This window comes from Trachurus trachurus, assembly GCF_905171665.1.
Source record: "Trachurus trachurus genome assembly, chromosome: 11".
Classification (NCBI taxonomy): Eukaryota; Metazoa; Chordata; class Actinopteri; order Carangiformes; family Carangidae; genus Trachurus; species Trachurus trachurus.
The window spans coordinates 19,550,551-19,563,321 of NC_139904.1; the positions used below are offsets into that span (position 1 = coordinate 19,550,551).

The window sequence follows — 12,771 nt, forward strand, 5'->3', positions numbered from 1 at the left end:
TTACACCTTCTGCTGCATCTCTATCTGTTGGCCCTGTCTGCTCTGACTCTGGCCCTTCCCGTTCATCTCGTACACCGAGCTCTTTTTCTGCTGCCGTCGGTAACACCACACCCCGATGGTGACCGCCACGGCGACCACGCACACCGCCACGATGATGGCGGCCACCGTGGGGCCTCGGCTGGAGGAGCTCGGCGGACGCGGAGGGCAGTCGTCGCCCGTGCAGATCGCCTCCCCCATCTCCCCCTCCGCCTCGGCCCTCTCGCCAGTCTCACCCGGCAGGTTGCGCACGGTGTGCTCCTCCATCACATCGCCGTGGATGTCGCCGTCGTCGCCGTCGTGCACCGGTGGCGCTGGGCCGTAATCGAGGACGGGGTGCTCGGTGAGGTCGCCCTGCCAGGAGTGGGTGGGCGCCGCTTGTTGAGTGACGTAGTCGAGGGTGTCGGAGGACGAGGGGGAGTCTGAGGGCGCTGGATGGTCAGACGAAGGAGCAACGGTGGCGATGAACCCGGGCCACGCCTCCTCCGCTCCCTCCCGTTCAGGCTCGGAGGTGGGAGACTCGCGTTCCTCAGGCGAGCCGGTGTAAAGGGCCGGTCCGCGCATTTCCACTTCGTTGGGTCTGTCCGTCGTCCCCCTCTCTCTGTCTTCTGTTCTCACGCTTTCTGTCGTGGCGTCGCCTTTCTCCGCCTCCTCTGGAACGACAGGATACCCGTCCAGCCAGGTTTCGTCGGTGGTGGCCTTCGCTCCCGCTCCCGCTCCCTTCTGAGTGCCGTTCCCGCGCTCACCCGTTGCTATAGAAAAGATCACATGCTGATTACCGCCGTCGTCGTCCTCGTGGCTATCGTGATCATCGTAGCTGTCTTGGCCGTCGTGGTCGTGATCATCGTGGTCGGTGTAATGGTCGTTGTCGTGCTCTTCCAGGTCGTAATGGTCCTCGCCATCGTCGTGGTCGTCGTGGTCTGGATGTTGCCTCGAGTCTTCCACGTGGTCTCGATCGTCATGGTGATCGTCCGTCACGTCCTCGTGATCCTCGTAGCTCTGGTGATCATCGAAAGTGTCGTCTCGATCGTCGTACTCTTGGCTGCCGTAGCGGGTGCGATCGTCTTCATGTTCGCCCATGTCATAATGGTCCTCATGGTGGTCGTCATGGCTATCGTGGCGGTCCCGTCCATCCAGATCGTCACGCTGAGCTGGAATGTAGTGCGTCACGTGGTCGTCGTGGTCATCTTCGTGCTGGTGACTGTCGGGGTCATCTTGATCATCATGGTGGCTGTCCTCATGGACGTCATGGCGGCTGTCGTCATCGTCGTCCCGGCCGTCTGTATCGTCGTAGCTTTCTTGGCCGGGATCGTGGTCGTCCACGTCGACCGGATGCGGGTGGAGCCTCTCTTGACTCTCGTGTTCTCTGCTCTCCTCTGATTGGGCGCCGGAGGCTCTCTGCGTCGTCTGTGTGACCGGGTTGGTGGAGACGGGATGTCCCGCCTCCTGAAAGGCCTCGGACGGGAACCAAAACATGTGTTTCTGGGAGAGAAGAGAGACGGACGCTTCTGTGGCTGCAGCTGCATCGACCCTGACCACCTCCCTCCTCTCCTGCTCCCACCGCGGATGCCCTGTGAAGTCTTCGACGGCCCGTTCTTCATCTCTCTCTGCCCCTTTTACACCATCGTCAATTGTTCTACCGATCATCTTTACATCTTCTCCGTGCTGGTCTTGATGCTGCTGCTCTACTTCGACGTCGAAGCTTGTTTCTTGCTCCTCCTGACTCCTCTTCTCCTCCGAGTATGCAGGTCCTTGCACCTCCTCGTAGACTTGGCCGTGAGCCTCCTGCGGGCTCTCACTGTGACGCTCTTCCTCTCTGTAGGAATCTGTGAACTTGTCCTCGTAGTCAACATGACTTTCAGTTTCATCTGAAGAAAACACAGAGAGGAAACATCAGATCTCTCTACATCAACGATCACATAGCTCAACTCAAGAAACCAAAGTGTATCAACAACTCTCATATTCTGGTGGCAATATGTGAGTAATTTGGACTTTTGGGATGATGATGGCTCATTGGTTACTTGCTTAACATAAAGACTGAAAACAAACTGGCTCTGATCCAAAAACCAACAACACCTTTATAGCTCGCTATTTCCGACCTCATGACTTCTACCAACCCAGAAAAAGTACAGCCCATAACATAACAGCACATGTTGTTTTTGGACTTTTGTTGTTGTTTAATGAGTGAGCTTTAGAGCTGCAAGTCGGTGGATTTGGTTGCAGGTGGATGCTTAGTTTTTATGCTAAACTAGGCTACAGCTTAACTTCTGTGGTTACTGCCTCAACCCTGCTGAGATGTTTTAACAGACATGAGAGTGATTTGAATCCTCTAAGCAAACTCTAACTCTCAGCAAATCAGTGTATCTCCCCCCAAAGACTGAACTGATCTTTTAAAATAAACTGGTGTTGTCTTGTGACCCTTTATTACATGATATGGCCAATTCATTTGAAGGTTATCAAGAGTCGAAGAGTTGACTAGGTGAAAGTGTACAGCATATGACTAAAAAATACAATTCTAGATGAGAGGTGACTGTGATTTTATTTCTCTTTTGTTATCTCTTCAAGATTTTTCTGGAACAGATTGTGAACCGCTGCTTTAAAGCACAAACGTGACTTCGTCTCCATGGACCATGGACTTTATAGACTCTTCCTTCTTCGACTATGAACTGGGACACACTATGGTATGTCACGCTGATGTGTCACAGCGGCCATTTTCCTCCCAACTCACAACTAAGACTTTGTTTCCTAAAAGCCAGAAATCAAGCACCGGTCACTGAACAACACTGGGAGCTAACAAGCAAAGAAGTGAGGAGGTTGACCCACGGTGTGATCTCCTGTCTGGGTCAAAACTCATAACTTTGAAGATGAGCAAAAAGGGGTCTTTTTCTTTTTGCCTCTTGCCCCCCCCTGCTCTCCAAGATAAACAGTTTAAACACCTTCTGACCTTTGACACAAATCTGCACCAGTCCATACCACTCTCCACAGCTGTCGCACAGCAGGCTGAAGGCACTGTGTCCACTGGGCATCACATAACCGGGCACACAGGTGAACAGCAGCTCATCGCCCATCTCGAACCCAGTGTGCCCCTGCAGACGGGCGTTGGGAAAAGATGGGGGGTCTCCACACGGGACACCTAGTCAGCAACAAGCACAGAGATGCATATAGGGTTAAAAAGAAAAGAACAAGACACAGGCTACATATACAGTGGGATGTAACTGAAGTGAATTCCTAGATGAAGATGATGCCGTCCCTATTCAGTATTACACAGGCTGGTTAATGAAACATGATTCATTATTATTATTATCCAGCTTTACAGCATCACCATCCCATTTGTAAACAGAAAGTGATAAGAACAACTCAAGGGACAGGAAGCAGTGGGGTTTGGGGAAAATGTGGATGTAATTTCGACAAACACAGCCACTAACAATGCCACTGGGATGAGATAAGGCCCATGTATTGTGCCGACTCTTGTCTAATTTTTCATGGTAATTACACTAAGGAAACACACTCTAAGTTATCTTATTCATGCTCCTAAATAATAATAATAAAAAAACATTTTAATAATACATCCAGTTGTTGATTTACTGTAACATTGAACAATAAACAGTTTTTTTATGATGCAGTTCTCATAAATTTAAAGTCAACTACTTAATTTACAGAGGCCCTGCATTACACAATAGACAAAACCAGCACTTATTATTATTTATATTATATTTATTATTTATAATTATAATTATGCTACTATTATGTATTTACTATGGTCATATCATGGACTTAAGCTACAAAAAACATATCTAAAATCGTATTTTAAACCAACTTCACAAGAACTGGCTTGATTTACTGTTACGTGGAAGTTGTGTGCTGCCCTGATAATGGGACTAGCATACCTCCACACCTCAGATCGTAACTATAACCATCGCTACATAACCGCAGCCGCAGCCACAACCACAGCCCCGACTGTGAAGCTATGTCATTGCTTTCCTCTGTGTTAAGTGGATCCGTACTGTTCATTTCTCCCACAGCAGAGTGCTTGTCCCAGCCCCGGGGTGTGTGGTATATACACAGCCACAGTAGCTCTACTGTTTATGAGGAAGGGGTAGAGATCTCTTCTGGGTGGTGTCCAATCATAGTCTGATCCAAAACTAACCACTCGCTGGCCCCCTCCCCTGTCAGGTCCACGCCAGTGGAATAGGTGTGTGGAATGTAGCTTCAGCCCCGTCAGGGCTGTAAGTACATTCATGGATCACATCACACACTTAGATATTCGTGAGAAGGCTTATAGATTGGTACACGATGACAGATAGGAGTAAAAACATAGAAGTAGGAAGCACACACATGCACACACACACACTCGCAGGGAGTAGTGTTGAAAGTAGAGGTGTAGATGGAAGGAACGCAGGAACACAGCCTCTTTCACACCTCAGTAAATATCTCAGGAAGGAGAGCTGCACACAGATACACACATGGTGTACGCACAAAGCTCGTCCATTCATATCCGGATCACCACTTTACACAGCTTTATGTACGCATTTATAAATCATGACTGCGCGGCGTACATCTGTGTTTGTGTCTTCACTGACCTTTGTCTTTGATACAGAAGGCGTCCAGGTGAGCAGCGTCCTCCGTAGCATTTTCCGTTCTCACATCCACGGCCCTCAGTGTGCTGCCCACACCATTACACACCGTGGTCCTGCAAATAAGTGGACACACACACAGGCAGACTATAAGAAGCACACCCAATAATTTCAACAAGATACGAGAGTGAATGGCCCGCAGCGAAGCACTTAAGCACCTCTATGGGACTCTAGCATTGAGGGTGGTCATGATTAAACCCATTTTGTTTATTTCTGACACACTCTCACACAGACACACACTCTACTCCCTCAGCTGCACATCATGAACATTATTACACCCTGTTGTGCAAGTTGACTAGTACATTTACTCCAGCACTGTTGGGTATAGTTATGAGTTAAAAACAATACAGTCATTTTTACTCCATTACGTTTATTTTTCAGTTTTAGTAGAAAGTTTATTTTCAGATTAAGATTTAACATAAAAACACATGATAAGAGACAGTCTGTTTCTTTCAGTCCTGATCTCAGTCCTGAAGCTTTTTGGTTTCTGGACAAAAATTAGGTGTTATTGCTTACTTGATGTACCTAATGGTTTCAGTTAAATAGCCTAAAAAGGTAAGATAATATTTCTGTGACATTAGAATCCCAAAATACAAATTATCATCATTAATTATGTGACCACGCCTCAGACTTATCTTCTGACCCTTTGGTCGGGAACCAGTGGACTAAAATATTGAACTGTGTAGTTACTAGCTCCACATTGACCAGCTATAACAGTATATACTTTTAGTTTTGAAACAGGGACATTTTCTGCTTAACTAGGTGTAACTGATGATGTATTATATTAATGTACAGGTTCACTTACTCAAAAAAAGACCTGAATACTTTTTTTCCACCACAAATCACATCACTGACTAAAAAGAGAGATTTCTGCTCATCATCACAAGTACACAAGTCGCTCTGGTTTATATGTATAAATGTAAGATGACGACATACTATATTGTATACATGACTTGCTGTACTCTCAGTTTCCATCAGATTTGCTGCTTTTTCAAATATTATTACAGCATTACATCAGAGGTCAGGAACACACATCATGGCTCAGACATGCTGCAGTATCAGCAGTCACATAATGTTATCACACAATGGTACGTTAGGAATAGATGTTCCCATGTACAACCAGCTCCTTAAAGAACAACCATAACATCAGGGACTTAATATAATACTTATTCCACACAGACCAGATGACTAATGTGAGCGATCCACAACCTCCAGAAGCTCCAACGGCTAAAAATGCTGAGTAAATAGTCTATTTTTGTTGCCTCATTATTACCAAGGTTTATAGCATCATTAGCCCATTTATCATCCAAGAGCACCAGATAAGACTGACTCAAACTTCCCAGGCCAATCAAATCATGTTCCCATAGCAGCTCCCGGCTCCACTCAACCCCGAGTGGAAAGAAAATTCAAAGCAAAGTTTTACTGAGCTTAGAAACATAATTAGAGGCCATATTACACTTTTCATTAATAACAGGTTTGACCGGTAATGTTATTCATCAGGCATCGTCAAATGGAAAAGGTATCGGCCCAGAGTTGTGCATGTGTGTCAGCGAATGTGTGTGTGTGTGTGTGTGTCTGTGAGGACTAACTTGTGTAACTGAGTTAATCAAAGCATCAGTAATTGGAAAGAATTTGACTGGCAGTGCAGTGAGACTGTGAGAAGAGAGCGGTGTGAGTCATACTGCATGCTTGTGCCACGCTAACTTCAGCTTATAAGGACAAAAGTCTGAGAGAGAGAAACGTGGAGTTAGACAGAAATCGCCAAGAAAACACTCAGACAGAGACAAAAATCACAAAGACTGTTTTCACATTAAACTATAGCTCCCGCAGGCATCTCTGAGTGTGAGTCTGTGTGTGTGTGTGTGTGTGTGTGTGTGTGTGTGTGTGTGTGTGTGTGTGTGTGTGTGAGAGAGAGAGAGAGAGAGAGAGAGAGAGAGAGAGAGAGACCTCTACCAGGGGCAGTGTAGCCTACACTTCAGCTGAGCATTTCTCAAAATGCTCACCTTACATGACATAACTGCAGGAAAACCTCCAAGGATGTGTGTGTTTGTATGAAACTCAGTTTGTCTTATTGTGTTTGGTTACCACGGCAGCAGGTCTGTGATCGACAGGTAAGACGAAGATGTTAAGACAGGAGAGTCCATCTGAGAGGGACTTGTTCTTATGCAACAGACCTAAAAATTATGTCAAGGCACCACTGAGGCCTATAGGTCAACTGGCGCTCACACCAGAGCGTTACCTTCTGGGAAGCTGACGAACCAGCACAAATGTAACCACAGGAATAGACTGTGTTTTCCACACTCACACCCCCACCTCAAAATGAATAGCCTATGTAAACTACAACTTTGCAAACTAATTATTTGAAATTGTCCCTGTGTATGAAAAAAAAAATCTGTCCACACTACATGAGCCGAACTCATTCTGCTGCCATTTGAACGTTTCTCATCTGATTTACCATTTCATATAAGTCATGAATGGATCAGAAAACGTCAATTTGATTGTGATTTCTGGGCCTAAAAGACACTGACCATACAGCCTAATTACACATCTCTGTGCCAAGTCACCATCAATAATGTCACCAATGCAAAAAAAAGAAACAGAAAAACCCAAAAAGATCAGAAACACCCTCAGTTGGGATACTCCTGTTCCGTGCAATTTAACCTGTTTTTTTTTACACACTAACACAACAAACTAACCCCAGAATCATCAATGATCTAAATTATTACCTCTCATTATGTCATATTCAATTTCTAAATACTTCCATCACCAAATAGACGTAGTTAAATGTGGCGCTTGCATATAATATGACATGTTGGGGCCGTTCATGGAGTAAACAGGAAAAAAAGAACAGTGTCCCTTTAGCTCAACATAATCTGAAACATGAATTTCACTGTGTATATTTTCTGATTAACATTAACGTCACTATAAACTTTCTTCACCAACACGGAGGAGGCATGAAGGGAGTTCAGGTGGAAGAGTGATGAGGAGGCATGGAGATGAACTACGACAGACAGAGCCAAAGACAGATGATACACTGTGAAACGTGGTAAGCGGGTGTGAAAGCTGATGTCCACTGTTCAACACGTAGAGAGCAGGGAGTGTACAGAAAAAAAGAAAAAAAAATGTGTCAGCTTTTCCACCGACCAGACGTTCATCATTCTTGGGCAGCCGCCATTTTGAAGCAGGTTCAGTTTTGTAACACTGAATATTTCTACACCGAGTGATGATTTAACTGTTTATTGTTCATTTACCTCATTAAACAACGGTTTAGCATCCTGAGGGAAGAATGTACAGAGAATCAACATACTTGTGGAAAAGTTATCAGCATTAGCCATGTTAGCATTACTTGTGCTGTAGTAGGCTATGGGTAGCCTTGCTAATCTGTATCTGTATCTGTAGATCAGTCAATTAAAGGTAAAAGTTTCAATTACACCTCAGTTTTTTACTAAATAAATATAATTAGCAAAGGTCGGAGATGGTGAACATGGTAAATATCGGACCAGCTAAACCAGGGGTGTCAAACTCAATCAGACAGGGGGCCAAACTTTTAATCATAAAGTATGTAGTGGGCCAAATGTAAAAATAATAACAGAACAAAACACATATATTTAACCTGTTTCTCTGTCCTGTGCCATTTTGTCCATACGAGTTCTTGTCTATGTTTGGGGTTTGGTCCTGAGCTGAGAGGAGGTTTGATCAGTGAGAGACGATGTGCTGATTGGTTGTCAACAGAAGAGCGGATAGGGCTTGGTGGCACTTGGTGGTCTATTACTTGGACACGAATCGACTGTACGGTAACTGTTGCAGTGTATTATGGGATTTGTAGAGTGAGTAGTGTGACCGCCCTACTGGTGGGCCATTAATAATAGAAATGTGAAATTTTTGCGGACCGGACCTGGCCCCCGGGCCTTGAGTTTGACACGTGTGAGCTAAACAGTAGCGTGTTAGCGTCGTCATTGTAGGCATGTTGGCTTGTTAGCATCACTCAAAGCACTGTGTTATTTTTCCCTTTCCATTGTCTAAATGTTTTATTCTGACTAGACTGTGACTATAACTACAGAGCCTTGTCATCGGCTTATATTTGAAACCCCAGGATGACGGCTGCCATACTACCTGTTCTGTAATTGTTGCCAAGGATACAAGTTGTCAATCAGACACCTGCCTGTATCATATCGGCTACCTGCCTTCCTCCAGGTCCAAATCAGCTCTGTGTGTGTGTGTGTCTGTTCCTGTCTCAGGATGCTGAAAGCTTTGTGTCATGTTTCCGTGGAGATGAGAGGTGTAAATGGAGGCAGTTGTCGACATGACACCACGGCTCTGAATTCCCTCCTCCTCCAGGAAGGAACAGAGGAGTCTTTCTCCCTCTCTTCCTCTCTGCTTTTTCTCTTTCCCCCTTGAAATGTGTCACTCTCTTCTTCTATCTTCCTGCTCTCTCTTTAACTGCCGCTGCTGCCTCTACTTCCTTTCTCTTTCATCCACTCCGGCAACCTCCGTCACACGCACAGAAGCACACACACTACAAATGACCTTTGACATCTCTAGAAATCAGCAGTCTCCGTGACACGTCCCTTGAAACAATGAGGACAAATATCTCCTTTTCTTTGCTTCTCTTACCCCACTGTGCCTCCATAGAGCCACCCACGGGTGCACGGGGAGAAGAAGCACTCCACCACGGCGTGACGGAGCTCCTCTGCAGAGGCCAAGCGGGCATCTTGTGAGGCACAAGCCTGCTCAGCGTCTCTGAAACCCTGAAGGTCGGAGGAGTTCCTCAGGTCCAACACAAACACTCGACCTGAGAAGAGACAGACTGGGGAGTTAGAGGAAAACCTCCTTCCTTTTACCTGTTATCACCTCATATATCACAGAGTGACAGGTAGAGGTGTAGAAAAATGACCCGTGAGCCTCTATAGTTAATGGATGGATGTGTAAAACTAGACACCTCCAACTCCAAAAATATTTTGTGGGTTATGATAAAACCTAAACATCCTCTTGAAAAAAAAACACACATGATATGAGGAGAACTATATTTTTAAAAGTAGATTATGTGCTATACATGTGCAAACAGTTTGTGTTGGGAGTTGAGTTTTTTAATTGGGATAGGTGACAGGTGATCCGTTTTTTTTTGCCTTTATACATACTGTTTTAGAAATTTGCTAATTTATAATATCTGCTGTGACAATTATTTTCATTGGAGAACAAAGACAGGTGTAAAACATTAATTTATCAGGACTTTTTTTAATCCTTACAACAGCTATAACAGCTTATTTACACATAAAATGCCAGTTACTGTAACAGCTATATTTCACCAGCTGAATAAAATCACGTTTTCATCAGTGATCAGTCCAAACAGCTGCTTTGTCCTCCTCCTCCTCTGGTGGTTAATTGGCCACAGGTGCGACCGATTAACACAGCAACTTCATTATCACCTCCACTGGCACATCATTAGCCCGGGTTCAGTAACACTACAGAAACTGGGCTGTGATGTTTAGAACATAAGAGTTTAATTTTAACAAATGATGAAACCTGGGAAAAACAAAGATGGCTGCGCACTAAAGCTGCATTTATGCCCATTAAACACATATTTTAGAAAACTGAACTTATGGGTTGAGAGAGAATGATCACCAAACGCACGAGGTGACAAGGCAGGTGGCTGCGCGCGCTCTCAGTGCGCAGCAGCACCTCCAACTTTTGCTTTAATTAGTTTCTAATGAAGTGTCTGGTTTCCTTGTCACATTCGTGTGTTTTGGTGTTTCCCCACCGTTAAAATCTGAACTTACCGTCTGCGTTTACAACAGAGGTCACCGCAAGACAGGCCAGGCAGCCAAAGACCAATGACAGCGCAGTTTGGGTCCAACGGTCCAGCATCTTTTAATTTTTTTTTTTTTTTTTTTGCGCGCGCGTTAAATTTCACCTTTTCTTCCTTTTCCCCTCTGAAAGTCGAGAAAAAGTGTCCCAAAAAAAAAGCAAACAAACAAACAAAAAACTTCCAGTGGTATTCACAATCTTGCAGGGACACAGAAAGAAAGCAGTGTCGGTGGAGAGCAAACTGCAGCTATTTCCCTCCTGGTGGACAGAGGTGGAGTGAGGAAGGTGGACGCAGCGTGTTGACAAATGCGGGTGTTAACGGAAAGAAAACGGTCCGAGCCGCTCGAGGAGCGAGGCGCAGTTTATCTCCACAAATAGTCGCCCTCGCAAGCAGATGGAGCACCGGTGTGAAAACTCGCGTGTCCCCGTTAGTAAATACGTCACGGCCTCAAAATCCTCAGGGTGGGTTTAAAAAAAAAAAAGGCGGTTAGATACAGAGGAAGAGGAGGGTGGTGGTGGTAGGAGAGGAAGAGCTGGTGCTGGTGCTGCTGAAGTTCCCCTGAGCAAGGCACAGAGACTCTACCTGCTCACTGAGAGCTGGGTTGAATAAACCCTCCTGATGAATGTTTAAAAAGTGTGGATTTTTTGTTGAGGAATTACACATAGACTTGACACTGCGTTGCTATTTATAGGCAATTTAATATCCGGTGGCTAAAAAAAGGCACCTCAGGTTCAGCACAGGCAAATGGAGCTGATCCTTTGGGCATATAATCTTAATTAAGGTGAATTGTCCCCTCTACTACTCTTTGGTCTCTCTCTCTCTGTCTGTCCCATTGGTGGAGGAGATACAGACGGTGGCACATAAAGCACATTTTGGAGCATTGTTTCCGAGGATCTGCAGGTGAAGATAACCCTCACCCACACATGTTTGAGTCTCACTGGTAAACCTGAAAGCAACATTACGACCTATAAAAATGCTGCAGAGTGTAAAGATACAGAGCGTGAAAGTAATCACAGTTTGCACATAGTCAGTGCTTCTTTTTAACGAATGCACTCATTAAACAACTGAATCTCCCTCTTTCTCGTTTGCATGTAGATGCATGCACATGAGCATCACATGTGTCAGAGTGTAGTGTAAGATGTGCAGCATTTCTTCTCATGTGCAACAAGAGTAGAATATTTAGAAGCTGAGAGTCCGTCTTCACCACAGACACAGTCATCTCATCATCAGCATGTCCATTTAGTAGCTGTCCTGGAGCTTTCATGCAATCTTTGTCAGCAGATGGTGATTTATTGATGAAGACATTTCAATTTTCACAGCTCCTCTGAAGTTTTCTCAAGTTTCAAGCCAGTGAGATCAAGAATTCTATGAAGTGACGAGGAAGAGATGGAAGTTTGACAACATGTCTGATTCAGTGATGTGATTGAAAAGCTCTAAAGCAGCTGGATGGATGTTGATGAGACTTAATGAGTAGAGGAAGAGTAGAAGTACTTGATGAACTGCTATATCATATAATTAGGTTATTATTACTGATGCATTTTTCTATTTTTATGCATATGTTTGCTTAATCTTCTGATTATTTTTCTCAGTTGATAATCTATTTGATTTGTAACAGAATATTCTCATTGATTTTTAGGGCTGAACTCCAAAATCATTCAGTTTAGTGTGAATTGAATAAAGGATCAAACATCAAATCCTCACTTTTGAGAAGCTTGAGAATTTGAGAGTAGTTTTAATTTAGATTTATTTACCGTTTGATAATTCAGTTTATAACAGTGTATCAGATATTTGATGCACCCATCATATGTTGTCCATAAACTGTAACATCCCAACAAAAATGACAATTATGGAGGATCAGATGGATGAAATGTTGCATAAAAGCAAATGAAAACTTTTATGCAGGGTACGAAAACGGAAGTACAGCACTTCTGTACTTTATGTTGTAGTCACACTCACACTTGTTATGTCAAAAATGAGACAGGACTTCTTTCTTCTTGTCTCTTGTTCAGTTTAAAGAAAAAGTGAAGAAGAAGATGAAGAAGAAACAGCAGCAGAGAAAAGTGGAGATAACTCAGGGAGATGATTTGTTTTCCTGCTCCCTGCACCCAGAGAGATGATGGGTGTGATTTCTGGTGAGAGAAAACTGCAGAAGCAATATACATGTGTGTGTGTGTGTGTGTGTGTGTGTGTGTGTGTGTGTGTGTGTGTGTGTGTGTGTGTGTGTGTGTGCCCGCGCGCAGAAATGGAGGAATCATTTTTGGAATGAGATTAAAAAAACAAAAAAACAATAGCAAA

At 44.4% G+C, this 12,771-nt stretch overlaps 1 protein-coding gene across 1 annotated transcript; it reads right to left on the reverse strand.

Moving 5' to 3' along the window:
• On the reverse strand, window positions 1–10,535 carry susd5 (sushi domain containing 5; the record flags this gene model as incomplete). Its single annotated transcript, XM_083981535.1, has 5 exons — window positions 1–1,904; window positions 2,981–3,169; window positions 4,617–4,726; window positions 9,285–9,462; window positions 10,448–10,535. 5 exons carry the CDS (start codon window positions 10,533–10,535, stop codon window positions 1–3), a joined length of 2,469 nt encoding a protein of 822 aa, XP_083837661.1.
• Window positions 10,536–12,771: the final 2,236 nt, after the last annotated feature.